General features: G+C 39.4%; 1 protein-coding gene across 1 annotated transcript; it reads left to right on the top strand.

Moving 5' to 3' along the window:
• The first annotated feature begins 439 nt into the window (after nucleotides 1–439).
• Nucleotides 440–12181, top strand: qdpra (quinoid dihydropteridine reductase a). The gene is made up of 7 exons (XM_072395220.1): nucleotides 440–593; nucleotides 676–768; nucleotides 1515–1611; nucleotides 2737–2877; nucleotides 5669–5777; nucleotides 8084–8167; nucleotides 11584–12181. Exons 1-7 carry the CDS (start codon nucleotides 510–512, stop codon nucleotides 11684–11686), a joined length of 711 nt encoding a protein of 236 aa, XP_072251321.1. The 5' UTR covers nucleotides 440–509; the 3' UTR covers nucleotides 11687–12181.
• Nucleotides 12182–17919: the final 5738 nt, after the last annotated feature.

Below are 17919 nucleotides of genomic sequence, written 5' to 3'. Positions count from 1 at the left end.
ATCCGAGCTAACAAACAAAACACACTGTTGTGATATTACGCTATGTCCCTAATATAATCCAGAGATTAAAGTAATTCCTGAAGAACAACTTTCTCCATTCTTGCTTTCCACTGCAGTTGTTGTTGTTTTTTGTTGTTGTTGCTTTGTTGTTCTTCAGGTTTCCAGTTGTGGTAGCTACTTCTTTTACTTGATTACAACCAGACCATATCAGCATAGGGACACCCTTTGGCAACGCCACGCAAATTTATTTGCTAACCAGTCTGTGGAAACGTGTGAGATACACATTATTTTGTTGGTGCTTTTCAAATGACCACTTAAAATGAACTACACAACAGGGAATTGAAGCCAGACTAGTCACCATTCATCAAAAGTCTGAAGTTTGGTTGTATTTACGAGTGTATTTGAACACAGCATTAGTTCCGCCTACTTGTTGCACGCCTCCTCTATGTTTTTCAGCTGCAGCTCTGCAGCTCTCTCCCCTATTGCTGACCGCTAAACAGAGCATTAGCATGGCCTCAAACCGGGTGATCGTGTATGGTGGAAGAGGCGCCCTGGGCTCAAAATGTGTCCAGCTCTTTAAATCTAAAGGATGGGTGAGTGATGGCAGCTAACATTAGCCACATGCTATTCTAAAGTCACGCTAACCGCGCGTTTGTTTCTGCTTTTATGGATCAGTGGGTCGCCAACATCGATATGGCTGCTAATGACGAGGCTAATGAAAACGTGATCGTCAAGATGACTGAATCTTTCACCGAGCAGGCAGGACAGGTGAGCTGCATGTGTCAAACAGAACCGTGAGGCTCATATGTGTCAAAGTAAGGAGCCAGCAGACGGCGGTGAAGCAGCTACGACTGGAGTTTACGGTCACATTTCATTTTAAACCAAGAAACATAACAGAGGATTTGTTTATATTATTGTACATGATAAATGTGTTAACTCTCTGTTGCTTTGTCATGTGATGTGTAAATTAAAGATACATTTAAGACACATTTAAAAAGAAGGAACTATTCTGAATATATTTGTATGAGACCTGTAATAAGTGAAAATGTGTCATTGCTGGGTTGCTTTTGCTGCTTTGTCATTTATTAATACTGACACGAAGTTATTTGTCGTTTGTAGCGCAAATCGAGTTGTTCAGAAAGTGGGATACATTAATAATGTATCACATTATCCTTTCAACAATAATCAAATTTGACTTTACTATTATTTTATACACTTTATTATTTCTTACAGGTGTACTCTTGGTTTTGTCATCACATTTTTCTTTTTTTCTCTCCGATTTAAAATGATTTTATATATATATATATATATATATATATATATATATCCATGCTGTTTGTATTAAACTCACTACAATGATAGCTTTTTCGACATATCCTCCTCTTTTATCATCATCCTAAACTAATAGTTTCCAGCTGGTGTGCGGGCTGAAACAACATTGACATTTAAATGCCATTTAGCGGGTGCATGAGGCTCCATGAAAGGCGTCAGCAGTTGTCTCTGGTTTTGTGCAGGTGACGGCAGATGTGGCTCAGTTGCTGGGGGAGCAGAAAGTGGATGCCATTCTATGTGTAGCGGGTGGATGGGCGGGAGGAAACTGCCGTTCCAAAGGTCAGAGTTCAAAGTTTTATTTGATTTAACATTAATCATCAGCTGGACTTATTGTAGCCTGTCATGGTTGCATTAAAAATGAATGTGATTGAATTTAAAACGACAGCTTCTCAGTGTTTCTTAACCCTAGAAAATGTTCAAGGTTTTATTCAGCCAGTTTATTTCCTTTATCATTACAAAAGCATGAAAGAGAAAGCATGACTTATGTGAATAGCAAGCACCAGAATAAACATGCGCTGTTTGTCGAGTCGTTTACCATTAAATGTTAATGATTTTTGGAAAAAACTGTTTTGCTTTCTGGTAAAAAGTTAAATGAGTTTAATAACACCACTCTTGAATGTGAATTACTGAACTAAGGCGACTCGGCTCACACATTTAGCTTAGGAAAACATTGTATCTTAGTTCAGATTAACATGTTATGCGAACTGTGATCAAATAAATCAGAGGCTGCTCCTATAAAAAGACAGCTGGGCCTGATTTACAGCTTCACTTCACTCTGAAGATTGCCTTCTGACCACTTTCAGAACATTCATGACTCACCAACCTGAAGAGAAGAGTTCATGGTTAGCAACAAATGTGTTGGTATTGTAAAATAGTATTGTGAACTGGCACTGAACGGAGCTCAGATTGTTGGCATCATTGCTCACCCTCAGACCCCCTCTGGGTGTTTTAGTGCTCATACCTGATGCACTTCTGACTTCTTATTTTGTCTTTGAGCACGCTTCAGCTGAAGAGTGCCATTGTGATAATCCTCGTCCTTACAGTCAGGTCAGTTTTATACTGAATTTGACTTTTGGTTAGATTAAAAATTGTGCCCCAGCGAGTAAATAAAACTGGACTTCTGGCTCAGAGAGTGGCGAACAGTGGCAGCAGTTTATCTATGAGAGTGTAGCTTTTATTTTTCACAAGAGCTTTGTGATTCAGTTATCCATGTTAAAAATAAATAAATACATTTTAGATGGCATTATAGTATAGTGTTGTGATGCTGAACATCTGCCAGGTTACCTTTCCTTTAGATTTAATTAACAGCTTGCTGGACATGCTAAAAGGCCAGCTTTGCTGCATCTGTTCAGTAAAAATCATCACAAAGTAATAGAATATACTGTTCTTTTTGCTTTTCTTTAGATTTGTATAAAAACACAGATTTGATGTGGAAACAAAGCGTGTGGACCTCCACCATCTCCAGCCACCTCGCCGCTCTGCACTTGAAATCTGGCGGGCTGTTGACTTTGGCAGGAGCTCAAGCAGCCCTGGCCGGCACTGGAGGTAAGTCAGTTTTATTGTGTTTACCATTTTCATTGTGACCGACTGACTGGATGCGTACATCAGGGTAACAGGATTTTACCAGGGAAATGTTATACTGTTCAAAGACAAAAACACTTGGAGGTGAAATTTTGATGAAGAAAAAGGTTTAAAGAACAAAAGAATAAGGGGGGAAAATGGGTCAGGGATTTGTCTCTTTCACAAACCAAAAGCAAATATATAGATCAGCATTTTGAATATCCTGAACATGAGTTAGTAGATATAAAGAAATAAAGAGAGGGTTAATTAAAGTAGATAAATGAGAGGGGGAGGCTAACCAACTGCTACCCAAGCACATGAGTTGCGAGAATCTCTCTGAAGCGCCCCCTTTTGACTTTTTCCAGTCCAATTATTAAATGTGTGAGGTGCCACTTTATTATCATGTGACACCAGTCCTGCCGATCAGACTCTGCAGCACTTACAAAGGCTTTGATGCTGAGGTCATGTGGTTTTTAAGCCAGCCATGTGATGAACTGAGATCCAATACCAGCCACACAAAGCTCTGGCTCAGCAGTTCGCACAGAGCCGAGACGCTGATTGGCTTAGGAGGAGAATGACTCAGCAGTTGTGGTGCTCATGGACAGATTTTGTTCTCTCCACTTAAACAGACTAAGACATCATATCTGCTCTCTTTAGCCTGAATCTGTTTAATCTGTGCAAAGAAAAGCAGTTGTGTTATTGTATTAACTTTGATTTGTTGTGGTTGATCAAAGTTTTCTTCTTGTATTTTTTTACTATATTTGGGATTAAAATGGTGGTCACTCCTCAGAAGTTGGAGGAGCAGTTTATCCTTGTGAGTTTGCATAATTTATGATTGTCCTTCATCTGTTTCAAGCAACTGTTGAACTTCATGCAGAACTTAGTTGGAAACAGAACAGAGCGGAACAGGCTACAAAGACTCACCCATTGAGCAGAGAGGATAAAGGAGTTCCAACTAATGGATGGAAAAGTGTTGCTGCACACCTGCTGCGTTTTGATGTTAGCTTCAGCTTCCATTGGAACAGATTTGAACATGACAAGCACATTTTGGTCACATTTCAAACTGCTCTGCAGCTTAATTTGAAAAAAATATTTTCATGAGGTCAGCCTTTCAGCAACTATACACAACTAAAATATTTTTTGGTCATCATATTGACCTCATATCAGCTCCAATACACTTTTCACCATAGTTTCAGTCAATAAGCTAAAACTATGTCTCGCATATTAAGAATATATCCTGCCTGTTGGGATGATTATCCTTTCATTTTGGCTGCTGTACATTGGATATGTTTGCAAAACCACAGGTTTAAGTCTGTTTAATTCATGATTCCTGTCATTGTTATTACATTTTTATTTATTGTTCTATCTTAAATTTAATCTTTTGGATTTGGTGCTCATCCATCTCTAGAACTGACATGAAAAAGGGGATGGACCTCCCCAGTGTGTTACCATCTGTCTAAACGGGATACAGTAGGAACAGCTTTCAAAGTTTATTAGGATAACTAGTTTTAATAGTTAATGCATATGGGCTCTAATGGTGACTGAGAATATCAGACATCAGCTTGCCTGGTGCTCACAAAGGAGATCAGTGTCTGAACGCGGCTGCACGGCTGGTACCCCCATTTTCCTTTTGAATCGGACCTGACTTCCCTATTTGGAGGAAAAAGCTTGAAAGAAAAAATTGTGTTACCACCCCCTATTCTCATTGGTCAGTACTTTGTAAGCCTCTCATAAGATGCTTGAGGGAGGTGAACAGACGCTTAGCATTCCTGTTTAGATGTTGGGAGGAGAGACGGTTACCATTTCCAGATGCTGAGGATTTGAAACATTCCTCCAATTTAACCCAAACTGTGTTTATTTACAGGTTCTACATAACAGGCGTACCTTTTTGCATCATGACTGTCGAAGATTTTACACTAAAACCTATAATTCATCACCAAGTGAAGAGCTAAGCTGCATTTTACATTACTGCTGATGCAGCTTAAAGTTTCAAATCTTTCTACTATAGGTTCACAGATGTGTGTATCTCTAATAAAGCACTTTTGTCCACCTCTTCTGAAATGATGGGAGTGCCACAAAAAAAGACTGAATCTGTCAGAGAATAAGAAAATTAATGAGAAGATATAAAAATAATGAAAGAAAAATTGGACATATAAAAGGGAACAAATAAATATGAAAGTAGTTTTGCTGTAGCCTTTGTTATTTGTCAGATCCTTTTACTTTTCCCCTTTCCAACTTGCTTCTACTTTTCCCCCACTCTATGCTCTACTCTGAAAAAAAACCCACTAGACTTTTCTTATCACTAGATGATCTGTGCTAGGATGAATATTTAAACCCTTTATTTTCCTTCATATTTCCATACTTTCTCATTTCCACATTTCTTTATTAGTTCCTCTTTATATTTCCACATTCAATTCTTGTTCTTTTACAGATTTATTCTCTTTTTGGGGCACTTCTATCAGTCCATAAAGTCTGAGCACAGTGCGTGACGCATTTGATGTGATGTAAGATTCTGTAATAAAAAGAGCAGTTCTTTCTCGGTGTTTAGTGTGATCCTATTTTAATATGACACTAGAGAAACACTACAGAATATTCTGGAGCATTGGATCAATTACATTTCACACAATAGCATCACAACAGAATAATCCATCATGCTGGAAAACAACAAGCCAGCTGTGACAACTCTAGAGCAAATGCAATTCATGTAGTTTGTTCTTCCTCTGCTGACCGAATTTTCTCCAGGCCACTAAAGAAATATCCCATCTGTAACCTTCAGGCATGATAGGCTACGGCATGGCCAAAGCTGCCATCCACCAGCTGTGTCAGAGCCTTGCTTCAAAAAACAGTGGGATGCCACCAGAAGCTGCAGCTGTTGCTATACTACCGTGAGTATTGAGATGAAACATGGTAAACACACTTCAAAATGTAAAACAGACAGCTCATTTAGTCCAAGACTGTTGGATTTATGGTGATCCCGTGGCACACTTTAATCTATAATGAGTTTTTACTTCTTTATTTATTTCATCCGGCAACTTAACTATGCAGACCACAGATGCTGGCCTGAATGTAGAACTCAGATGAAAGCTAATCTCTTTGAGCATCAAATATTAAATCCACAAAGGCTTACTGTGTGACTCCGTGGCTCTCAAAATAGTGTGGGTTCACAGCGGCCACAACTGCAGAGGTGGAGCTGCAGCATGAGTCCACCTCATGGGACCTCAAAGTCCAACTTTATTAGGCAACAAATTGATCAGTGTTAATTAAACAGCACGACACTATCACTGCTGCAAGCCAAGTGTAAGATGGCAGGGATTTTTATTTATTTAAAATTTTTTTGCCAACCTAAAAACTAGTTATGTGCCTATGAGGGTGATTTTTATTTATTTGCTTAAAATAAATTCTTGGTTACGGCCTCCGGCAAGTCTTGCTCAGAGAGGCATTACAAGTACGTAATAGGGAAAAGATGTTGTTGCTAATCAACCTGTCTTGAGGTTGTTGGTAACTGACCAAAACACCATCAGGGGAAGTTCGGTAAATTTGACCTTCATCGTCGGGTCCATACAAAACTCTGCGTGTTCATCTTTTGCTTTTAAAGTGTGCAACTCTGCAAAGATGCCTCTGGTATTATGTGAGGTTTCTAGCTTGTAACTTGATCCATCTGGGTTAAAATGGTTCAAACCTCCTGCTCTTTTTGAAGATGGCAATTTACTTACTCAACATAGAGGGAATGTTTAAATTTATACCGTTAGCTGTAGACAACTTTTCCCAGAAGATGATTCTTTCAAACCAGCTAAGACCATGAGACAGTTTTCAGGAGGTGGGTCGGCCTCACCGGTGGTGTTTTCCTCCGGGCTGTAAGTCAAAGCCTTTGATGTGTCGCACATATCATTTCCCACCATTCTGCAACCGAGCAAACAACCATAATTCTTTTTTAGTTGTATTTTGCAGTAATGATGTGAATAATCCCACAGCACACCTGGGCTTGTCATGGTACACAATTTATGAACAACTGGTACAGAAAACGATCAATAACCCCTGAAAGAAAAGTTTGTATCCCAAAATCCACAGAACTGTACCAGTTGTTCAGGCTGAAAAATTCTCTGTATATTTAATGTTAAACTCTTTGCAGAGTGCAGCTTCAAATGCACCACTGGTGCACACAGCTGGTGAGAGGACTGAAGATCAGTGCTGTTGTGCTGGAAAATTAGCCACATTAGTCTTTCTTATGATCGGAGTAGAATTGCTTAGTGAAGATGAGCGGCAGGAATAAAAGATGATTAAGGATGTAAATTTCCCTTCATAGATCTGTGGTTATGTGATTGTGAATGATCTGCTTTAGATGAATGACGCAGCCAGCTGCCTTTGAATCTTCACCTCCTCTGTTTGCCTATTGAATTTAAAGCCAGCTTTTGCACAGTCACCGTGAGAAGTGAGAATGTATTTTCGTGGGTGTATGTAGCTCCTGCTTTCTCTTTGGTTGTATTTTCCTCCCAACATGAGGCCACACTAAATCAGCCTCTCCAGCATGCTGTCACATCTGTTTAGTATTAGCCATGACTTGCATTTCTTCTACAGCCCCAGACCCCCCTTGTGCTGCTGCACCACCATATCCTCATAGCTGGAGTTTCACAATATAGTGTTTTCCTGAGAAAGCCACATAAAGATTTTCAAAGGTCGGCACTGACTGGTATTCCTAAGATAAACTGACATAGCCATCCTTAAACCATGATACAAGTTTCCACCCTCGTATATGAAAGGTTTTGTAATGCCTCAAGCACCCAGCAGAGATTTTTCTGACTCTGTGCTTCAGTTTCAGGTTCATACAGTTTTAATAAAGTTACCAAAAGAGCTGGCCGACCTACAATAAACACATCCACTGAATTTTATCATCTGAGGGCTTCAAAACCCCTGACTGTAAATAAAAATTGAAAAGTGAATTAATATGCTTAAATTTATTTATAGCCCTCCTTCATCTCTGTTTTTACTGAATTTCCTCAACAATAATAATCGTTCTTTGGTCGCTGAACATATGCATGTTGCTTACACACAATTACAAGTAAAATGACTTCAAATCCTGACAACAGTTATGCTTGATATGTTAGTGGAGATGCTGCTGTCTGCCAGCTCAGTTTCCTCTCCGCTGCTCAGATTCAGCCTCTCACTCTGATTGTCATCTGATTTCATTTGGCAGCGTTACCTTGGATACGCCAATGAACAGGAAGTTCATGCCTGATGCAGACTTCAGTTCCTGGACGCCGCTGGAGTACATCGCAGAGTGAGTACTGAAGTGAATTAGGCTTTGAAAAAGGCTCTGATATGATTACATTATAGTGTGTGTGTGTGTGTGTTATATGTCCGTCTGTTGAACCAGATGTTTACGTTTTGAGCTGCTGTAGCCATACCCTCCTCTAACATGATTTATCAATCCACAAAGTTCAGTGCTCTTATTTGCCATTTTTCTTGTAACCCCTCGCTCTTAATTTGCCACATGTTGCCATAAACTTCTGATGATCTCATTTATTGGATCTCTTTGCTTTCAGTAAAAGGTAGGTGTACACGAAAAATGGCACATAAATTTATTTAATTTCAATGGACATAAAGACCATGACATTTAAAAATGTGCATTATCCAAACAATATTCTGTTAATTGCAGCTTTTTTGGTTTTGTATTGCACATGCTGTAGACCCACCTGTTCCTATGAGTAGTCTGTGGTACTTATATTTTGAGGATCTAAGAACCTAATGGCATCAGTTTTTAATCCCTTGATATTGCTCAGCTTCTTCACATATCTTTGATCATAACTGGCCCCCTGCCAACGATCAAACGTGTCCTTGTGTGTCTGATTCACATCATGTCTTATCAAAATAGCCGCGGGCAGAGAAATTCAGTTTATTTCAGATTGTTCCGTCTTCGTCCAAGACATTCTTTGATTCTTGGGTACTGACACCATCATCATCATCACGTTCAACTTTGATCCTTTAGATCACAGAAGCATTTTACGCTATCAGTGGACATTAAAGTCACCTGAAAAACCAGACAGAGAATTATCCATTTATATTAAAAAATAAGAATACACAAGCAAATAGGACAAATGCAGATGAATTTGCATTCGATGTGAAGTTATATTAAAGTTGATGAAGCATAATGAGTCTCTTGTGAAGTTTAAAAAGACTCTTGATGTTTGGTTACAAATTGGTGCCATTACAATAGCAGACTGCTACTGAAATGACATTTCGCAACAAGACAGCAAGACTGTGATATGACTGATGGTTGTTTTGTTGCTTGTGTGCAGTGCTGCTCATCTATTTTTCCCTGTCACTGCATTATGATGAAGACTCATACTGTGGGTGAACACAACTTCTGAACAACATTGGAAACAAATGTATCTATAAATCTACTTGCTACTGAACCTCCCAGTGCAATTACATGATGATGCATTTCAAATCTAAATCTGATTCATCGTGGTTTAATTTCAATAATAAGAGATGAGAAAGTTGGATTATGATTTTTGGCATCCATTTTTTTTTTGAGTTGGTCAAAACTTGTCAAAAGTTAAATGACATCGGATGCAGGAAACGATAACATGAATCTGCTGATGTCATTGGCCAGAAAAAACGTTTTGGTATATGTTTCCCTCTAGTTTTGATTGAGTACATTAGACACAGAGTTCAATAAATAGCACGGGTGTTTACAGATGTTTGTGGTTTTTGTGTTGGTGTCGGCCAAAGGAGATTAAATGGGATTTGATCCACTTTGATAATCTCTGAGGAAACAGATGATAGTCTGAGGATGGAAATAGGACCAATCTTTGTGACCGGAAATGAAGGAGGAAGGTTGTTGATTTTATTGTTGTCAATTAATTTATTTTCGGCTTGCCTCTTTATTCTCCGTTCTTTCATGAAACTTGGACTCTATTGCTATTTGGAGAGCTTATTTCCAACACAGGCTGTTCTAATTTTATGGATCTGGTTTTCTTATATTTTACAAATAAAAACAAGAAGTTCAGCTGGTCTACTTGAAAAGTCCTATTTCTTGTTTTACTCATTAGTTTGTACAGTTGCTGGTCTGTAATTACAGTTAAGTGTGCAAAAGCACTCATGAAAACAGCCTGTGAGCCAAGATTAAAATAAAAAAACCACCCTGTCCCAGCACTCATGGGGACAGAGCTGTGCACCTACATTTAAGATAATCATTGACAAGACAATATAGTTTTTTTGTGTTAATATTTAGTTTTAAAAATCTTAATGGTTATCATTCCTTTGAGCCTGTGTGTAGGCAAGCAGGTATGGAAATGGCCTGATTCATTTTAGAGGTATTTATGTACAACTCCAGGTCCAAAAAAGGTTGGATGCTGTGTAAAATGTAAAAGAAATCGGAAAACAGTGATTTGTGAATCTCAAAAAACAACTTTTTATTCACAATAGAACATAAGAAAAAATCTAATGAAACCGCTGGAGGAACAGATAAATAGTTTAGTAGTAACATGATTGGGTATGAAAATAGCACCTTAAAGAGGAAGAGTCTACCTGAAGTTAAGATAGATGGGAGTTCAGCAGTCTGGAAAAAGCTGTGGTGAAATTTTAGAAAAATGTTCCTCAACATAAAATTGCAAAGACTTTGAATATCTACAGTACATAATATAAAAAGATTCAGAGGAAATTTGAACAAGGGACAGCTGAAAATCAGTTTTGAATGCCTGTAACCCGAAGGCTTCCAGGCAGCACTGTGTTTAAAAATGGACACGATTCTATCCTGGAAATCACTGCATGGCCTCAGGAACACAAATCCATCCACATATGCAGGTTAAAGCTCTATCAAACAAAGAAGAAGCCACATGGGAACGTAATCCAGAAACACTGGCGTCTTCTCTGGGCCAAAGCTTATTTAAAATGGATTGAGGAAAAGTGGAAAACTGTTCTGTGGTCAGATTAATTGACATTTGAAATTCTTTGTTTGAAATCATGGAAGGTGCATCCTCTGGACTAAAGAGACCGCCCGCCTTGTTATCAGCTCTCAGATTAAAAAAGTGTTGTCTCTGAAGGTATGGGGGTTGCATTAGTGCCTATGGACCTGGCATCTTGCACATCTGGTCAAAGCTGGAACGTTTTAGAGCAACATGTGCCCCTATCCAGACAGCATCTTTTTCAGGGAAGGCCTTGCTTGTTTCAGCAAGACAACATGTCTATTACAACAATGTGGCTTCACAGTAGAAGAGTACAGGTGCTAGACTGACCTGCCCACAGTCCTGACCTTTCATGAATTGAAAACGTTTGGCACAGCATGAAACTCGGATTAGAGCAAAGCCTCACGACTGCTGATCAGCTAGAATCCCATATAAGACAAGAACGGGACCACATTCCTCACCAAGTGGTACAGCAGCTGGTCTCCTCAGTTTCCAGATGACGGTGGTAAACTTGGCCCAGTACAAATTTATTTTCTTTAGACATCAGTTTCAAGATGAACTGATATTTTTTTTATGACCTAGTAATCAGTGGATTCAGTGTTTTGTTTTTCATATTTGCAAATAATTACATTCTGTTCTTATTTACTTTCTTCACAACATCACCACTTTTTTTGGAATTGGGTTTTGGGTTTTTGGGTTACCCAAAAAGGTAATTAACAAATTTACATGCTAGGCTTTGACTGTTTCAGTGAAATGTCAAACACTGCTCTCCTTTCTTTTGCTGCAGAATGTTCTTTAACTGGACCGTGGGGCAGAAGCGGCCAGCCTCAGGAAGCCTGATGCAGCTCCAGACCTCTGGAGGGGAGACCCAGGCTGTGGCAACTCAGTAGAGGACAGAGCGAAGCTGTGGAGATGGCAGGGGGGGGGATAAAGATTGATGGAAGCCAGGAGAGGGCGAGATGAGGAGATGGAGAGGCATAGAGATAGCAGTCAGAGGAGGAGGTAGAGGAGAGCCAGAAGGCGTGATGAGGAGGGTTGGAGGGTGTGGAGGTGAAGAGGAGAGGGGCTGGCCAGATGGGTTTGTTGTGGAGGAAGGGGGGGGGCTTTGTTTTCAAACACAGCCTCAGAGCGCCATCTAGCTGTAGATCAGTACAACTGTCCTGCTGTAACAGGCAATATGACTGTGTTAAATCTCCATTAATGGAAATACACTGTTGACCAATGGACCATCAAGACTTAATCAAAGTATTCAATTTCATTTCAAAGATCAGTGATGTGAAGATGTGCAAAGTGGAAAAACATGTTAATGTGTATTTGAGGCTCATTCAGGGAAGCTGGTGTGAAAGCAAGAGCTAATAAAGATTTATATTTGTGAAGCTTTAAAATGTGTGATATTACACCGTTGTAATTCAGTTTTACAACAGTTACAATGTGGTGAGGAAAAAAACTGCTGAGAATTAATGAGCATTTTATCATAGTCTCTCCATTTTTCTGAAGTACATTTTAACACCTTCATACTTGCATTACTTGTGTCCAAGACCTTTTATTAGTTCCTGCCGTTTATATCCTCTAAAGGTCCTTGGCCACTGCGGGACCTCAGCTGAGTAAAGCCGCTGCCTTATGTTTTGTTTGTGCAAACCAAGTGAAAGTGTTCTTAGTGTCGTTGGTATGAAAGGGTTTCTCTGGTCCTGTTGTTTTGTTTTTGTTTTTTTTGTAAATCAAGTCCTGTAATGGTTAGAAAATAAAATGGGTCCAGATAAAATCTCTGATCATATGACATTCATTTTGGAAACTGTCTTTTAAGTTTCAGTTCCAAAATTGATATTTAATGACTGAACTTCCTCATCACACAATCCTGTATTAATTATAATGTGTTATAATCTGTTATCTTTAAAATTATTGTTTATATTCTGTATTGTATTGTTAGCAAATCTTTGACAAAACAAAAGAGAATATATGTACAGTAGTTATTCTGTATTCTATGAATAGCTTGAGTGGGCTAAGGTTACTGAACTCTAAATGCCTTATTGGGTATCATTTTTAGTCAGATTTAAAATACTTTGGACTATATTTATCAACAGGGAACTGTTCAATTTATTATTTCAGTCTGAACTAAATGACAGGGATTGGTCATTAACTTTCTGTTTAACACATTAGTCTCATCTAACATTTCTTAAGATGGTGAGTCTTTGAGCAGTTTTATAAGACCAGTTTTTAACAGGAAAACCTCTCCAGATCATCTTTCTATAGAAACGTCCACCAGATGGTGCTCTCTAATAACAGTACATTTCAGTGCCAGCGTGTGTTTTCAGTGGAAGTCATATTAATCAAATGACCGAGGTAACACCAGAGCTGAATATGCACAGCCGTGCATAAGCTGTATAAAAATAACTTACAGAGGGGCTCTTTAGCATTCACACCTCTCTACACAACTGATTGCTGAGCAACTAGGCTTTTCACCTTGGCAAATGCAAATCTCTACAGCAACAATATCTGGGTAGACATCAATTTAAAACTAAGATTATGACAAACCGATTTTATTCTACTGTCCCATTCTTCTTTGCACAGAATATTGTTGTTTACCCAACCCATATATTCCCCCTGAGCGTGGACCAGGATGCACATAAATAGTGCAAGGCAGCTGCTGGGCCTTCGTCCTAAACTCCACTATTTCTCCCGGTTGGCCGCAGTTCCACGGGACTATATGGCTCTTGACAAGCACACTGCAATAAATCAACATGCTGTGGATTAATAGGAAAGAGCAAAGCGCTCCAGCTCACTGTAGCTGATATGTATTTATTCTAGAAGGCGTAGCAATTCATCTCACTGTGTGTATGGTGTATGTGTGTATTTGCTTGTGCGTCTGAGGGCCCGAGGCATATTCAACATGCTGTGCATACATTACCTCCCATGATGCCAGCACTATAGAGTGATTGCCCATGGGGATCGAGTCAATGTTTATCACAGAAAGTGTTTCAGCTGATCAAAGATTACAGATGAGACGGAGCATGTTGTTTCTGTTTCAGCAGGGGCAGATAAGTTGTCACCCAGCGCCACAGATGCTATTGTTCTGTGCAATGTAAACCTATGAGAAGCAAATTATTTGTGTGTCACAGGTGCAGCGGTGTGCTTAAGGGAATTCACCTGGGGTACTTTTGCTTTAAGCTGCAGCTGTACAGTTTTTCATTTCAGGTCTGTAGAGTCTGATGTTGACTATGTTGCCTGTTGCCTCGGTCTCACACACAGTAAACAAAATCAGATAACATCAAACAAAATATTCAGTATAATGGATCAGTGCGGACTAAAAGCTGCATTCAGCTGTGTTTTAAGAAGAGGAACATCAGCAATGAGCTTAGAGAAGCGATTGTTGCTGCCCATCAATCTGGGAAGGGTTAAAAAGCTATTTCCATAATTCGACAGAGACAAAGACTATTTGCATGTGTCAAACATTAAAGACAGCTGACAATCTTCCCAGGAGTGGACATCCCTCAAAGCTCACCCAAAGGTCAGACTGTGCAATACTCCGAAAAACTGCAAAAAAACCAAGAGCTACATCTCAGACTCTACAGGCCTCCATTAACATGTTAAATATTAAAGTTCATGACAGTATAATTAGAAAAAGACTGAACAAATATGTTGTCTTTGTAAGGATTGTAGGAGGAAGCCTCTTCTGTCAAAAAAGAACATGGCAGCATGGTTTAGTTTTACAAAGTTGCATCTTAACCAACTAAAAAACGTGGTTAAAAACTGGAACAATGACCTTTGGATGGACAAGACCAAAGTGGAGATGTTTGGGCAAAATGTTTCCTCCATAACTGGCTCCTCCCGTTCCTTACTAGGACTATCAAAAGGGCGGTCTACTGACAGGTTACAGAATTCTTGTCATGGAACGACCACCTTGATCGATATTAGTCTTGTTTTAAAAATTGTCTCTCCACTGACACAGCTTTGTTGTCTGTGATGGACCACATAAAAGAAGCCAGAGCTGCAAGTCAATCCTCTGTGCTCATCCTGCTTGATCTATTGGCCGCATTTGACACTGTCAACCACCGTGTACTGGTTGGGTCAAACATCAGCTTCTCACTATTTCAATACAGGGATCCCCCAAGGCTCGGTGCTGGGGCCCCTTCTCTTTGCCATGTACACCACCTCGTTAGGCCTGATCATCCACTCACATTCTATCCCTTCCACGCAGATAATACCCAACTCTATCTGTTATTTCCACAGGGTAACTCCATGGTCTCAATGCAAATCTTAAACTGTCTTGCTAACATATGCACATGGAAGAGCATTGGAGCATCAGCATCAGCTCCAACTCAAACTCTCTAAAACAGAACTGCTGGTCTTCTTTGCAAAGCAAACCATACAGCCCAACATCTCAGTTAAGATAATTTCTTTATCACTTGTTCCTTCTCAGGTTGCAAGGAACTTGGTGTCATGACTGATTGACCTCTGAGCATGGGGCCTGTGTCGCTCCATTGTACCGCCATGCACTATTCAACACAAGAAAGATCAGGCTGTTCCTGACACAAGCTACCCATCTCCTTGTAGAAACCATGGACACTGTGTGTCTCAGTCTTCTAATTTAGTTAAAGCTGTCAGTTTCTTGTCATTCAGTGATCACAATACTTTAATGTTAAAACCAAAGGTTGCTGAATTTATGAGGGAGTTCCCTTTCTGTTTAGACACAAGAAAAAAAGGTAGAGTTTTATATATTTACTTCTAGTTTTGTATGAAAGGCTGTAGTGTTTAGATGAGCACTTCTAAGCCTTAATCTCCCTGGCTAAATGTGGACCATGTATCTGTAACATGGGCAGTGAAACCCAAGTTTGAATAAAGAGAAGAGCATCCTTTCCATAAACTTAACAATTGAAATCCCAAAGAGAAACATGTAATCTAAACAGTTTACTCAAGTGTTAAAGAAATAAGTCAATGAAAAAAAAGTAAAATTCTAAATTATTAAAAACTATTGTTTATATTTCTAATGCTCCTGAGTTCTTGTCCACATGATGCATATGAATCCGTGTAACAGATTACTCTGAACACAGTGAACTTGTGATAGCATCAGCCTTATTGACAGTGGATTGAGGCTTTCAAGCACAGTCTGTCTTGGCAATTCAATTCATTGTGTGAAGCAGGGAGAAGAGCAGTGTCCAGTCCTGCTTAGATGAAACCCCTCGAGGTGAATTTCCTGATTAAAGCCTGTCTCTCCCCATCCCCCTCCACCAAACCCCTGCAGTTGAGTGAGCGTATCTGTGCATCTGTGCAACACACACACGCACACACGTGTGAGTTACCTGTGCACGCTGCTTTTTGTGTGTAGTGCATGTGAATTACATGCATTTGTGCAGCTTTTTGGATACATGCCAGAGTACTGAGTACATATAGGATTCTGCGCAGTGTGCATCTATTTTAGTGATATATTTTTGCTTGTGTGCCTTTGTATGTATGTGCAGTATTTGTGAAGCTTAAGAAAAATTCTTGCTTATCTGTTTTTACCTTTCTTGTGCTTCCATGTAATATTGGGTGTTTGTGTTTTTACAATTTTCTTATCTCTTGTTTTAATTTGATTTTACTGTAAAACCCTTTGCTACGACATTTTCTGCAAAATGCTGCATTATTGAAGAACACACCTATTTTCTATTCAATTATATGTACATAGATTTGCACACATTCATGTGCTATATCTGCACAAGTGTATATCTGTGTGTTTGTGTGTTGTAGAGGTTATGTCTGAGATGGCGGGGTGCCATGTGGAAGCCATTGAGACCTGGAGTTGTAGAGAACATTGGAAGGTGAGGCCAGATGGTAGTGGTTAGCCCTTGGCTGCTCTAGGTAACCTGACCTGCAGGGGAGGACCCCTCTGCCTCCCGAGGACCAGCTGCCACATGTGTTGCGTGAGAGTAAGTCACCCAAAACCCAAGAACAGCCTCTCAGCTTCCTGAATACCTCCTCTCATAGCTGGGGCTGTTTATTTAACTGAAGATCTAAAACAATGAACTAGAAACAGGATCAGACAGAAACAGTTCAGAGACAGGATCATCTAGTCGTCTGGTGTAGGTGCTACAAGATTTGTGTTTCTATCTTGCACACAATATATTACATTTGGTCATCACTATATACTATCCGTGCATTAATGCACCAGACACATGTGTCCAGGCACAAGTGTATTCTCAAAGTAGTTTAAACTTTGACATCCACACAGCACTATGACATGCTGTAAGTGTGTAAGAGTGTTGGTTTAAAGTTGAAGTAAAGCAAACCATGCAAACAGAGAACCGTTTTACTTAATTGTGGAGTTGATCAGTTTTCTGCTTACGATAGTTAGGTCAGCTCTAAAATCACATTTCCATTATGCTGATGGATTGAGTATATGGAGCAAGCAAAAGCCAACTTCATTTTTAACACTGAAACGTTATTAATAGGCTTACTAAAATGCATTAGACTTCGAATAGCGACTCAGGACCTAACTGTTTTGCATTCATCACAGACACTTTCCTGGATACTAGGATTTGCAGACACTTTGGTTGTCTACTTACTTTCAAAGGAATGATAAGAATAAGATAAACTGGATTATTTTCCTGAAGGGGGAAGCTGAAATGTGGAAGATCTGGAAATACACCAGGTCAGAGACTTACTAACAACTAACAATGTTGTACTGAATATAATGGAGTTACATACTGATGGATTAATGTTGGAGGCCAGCATCGAACTGTGGAGCTTTCAAAGCAGCACAACTACAAAGAGAACAAAATTTCATGAATAACTACAGTCATTGAACTCTCAGTAGTTTGTTTTGTTCAGAGCTGCAATGACAGAGAGCTCAGGCTTACCACCAAAATCGACCTAATTTTTCACCTGGTACTTTTACGGACTTTATCCAGATATGATTGGGATTAATGGATGGACCAATATGCTGTAGCAACTTCTGGTCCGACCGTTTCGCTTCCCCACTGGCTTGCCGATATCTCAGTTAAATAATTTGCAGGCAGGACACACTCACCATGGAAATGTATTCTAAGTTGCATAATTTAACAATTTTAATAACTATGTTTGCTGCTGGAAGGTGACCGAAATATTTAATATATGCAGTGTGCATTCGTGATTTCACATTTGAGCAGTT

Source organism: Leuresthes tenuis, unplaced genomic scaffold (genome assembly GCF_036924035.1).
Source record: "Leuresthes tenuis unplaced genomic scaffold, fLeuTen1.0.hap1 SCAF_11, whole genome shotgun sequence".
In the NCBI taxonomy this organism is placed as follows: domain Eukaryota; kingdom Metazoa; phylum Chordata; class Actinopteri; order Atheriniformes; family Atherinopsidae; genus Leuresthes; species Leuresthes tenuis.
The sequence above is the reverse complement of the archived record's forward strand: the minus strand, read 5'-3'. Positions and strand labels throughout refer to the sequence as shown.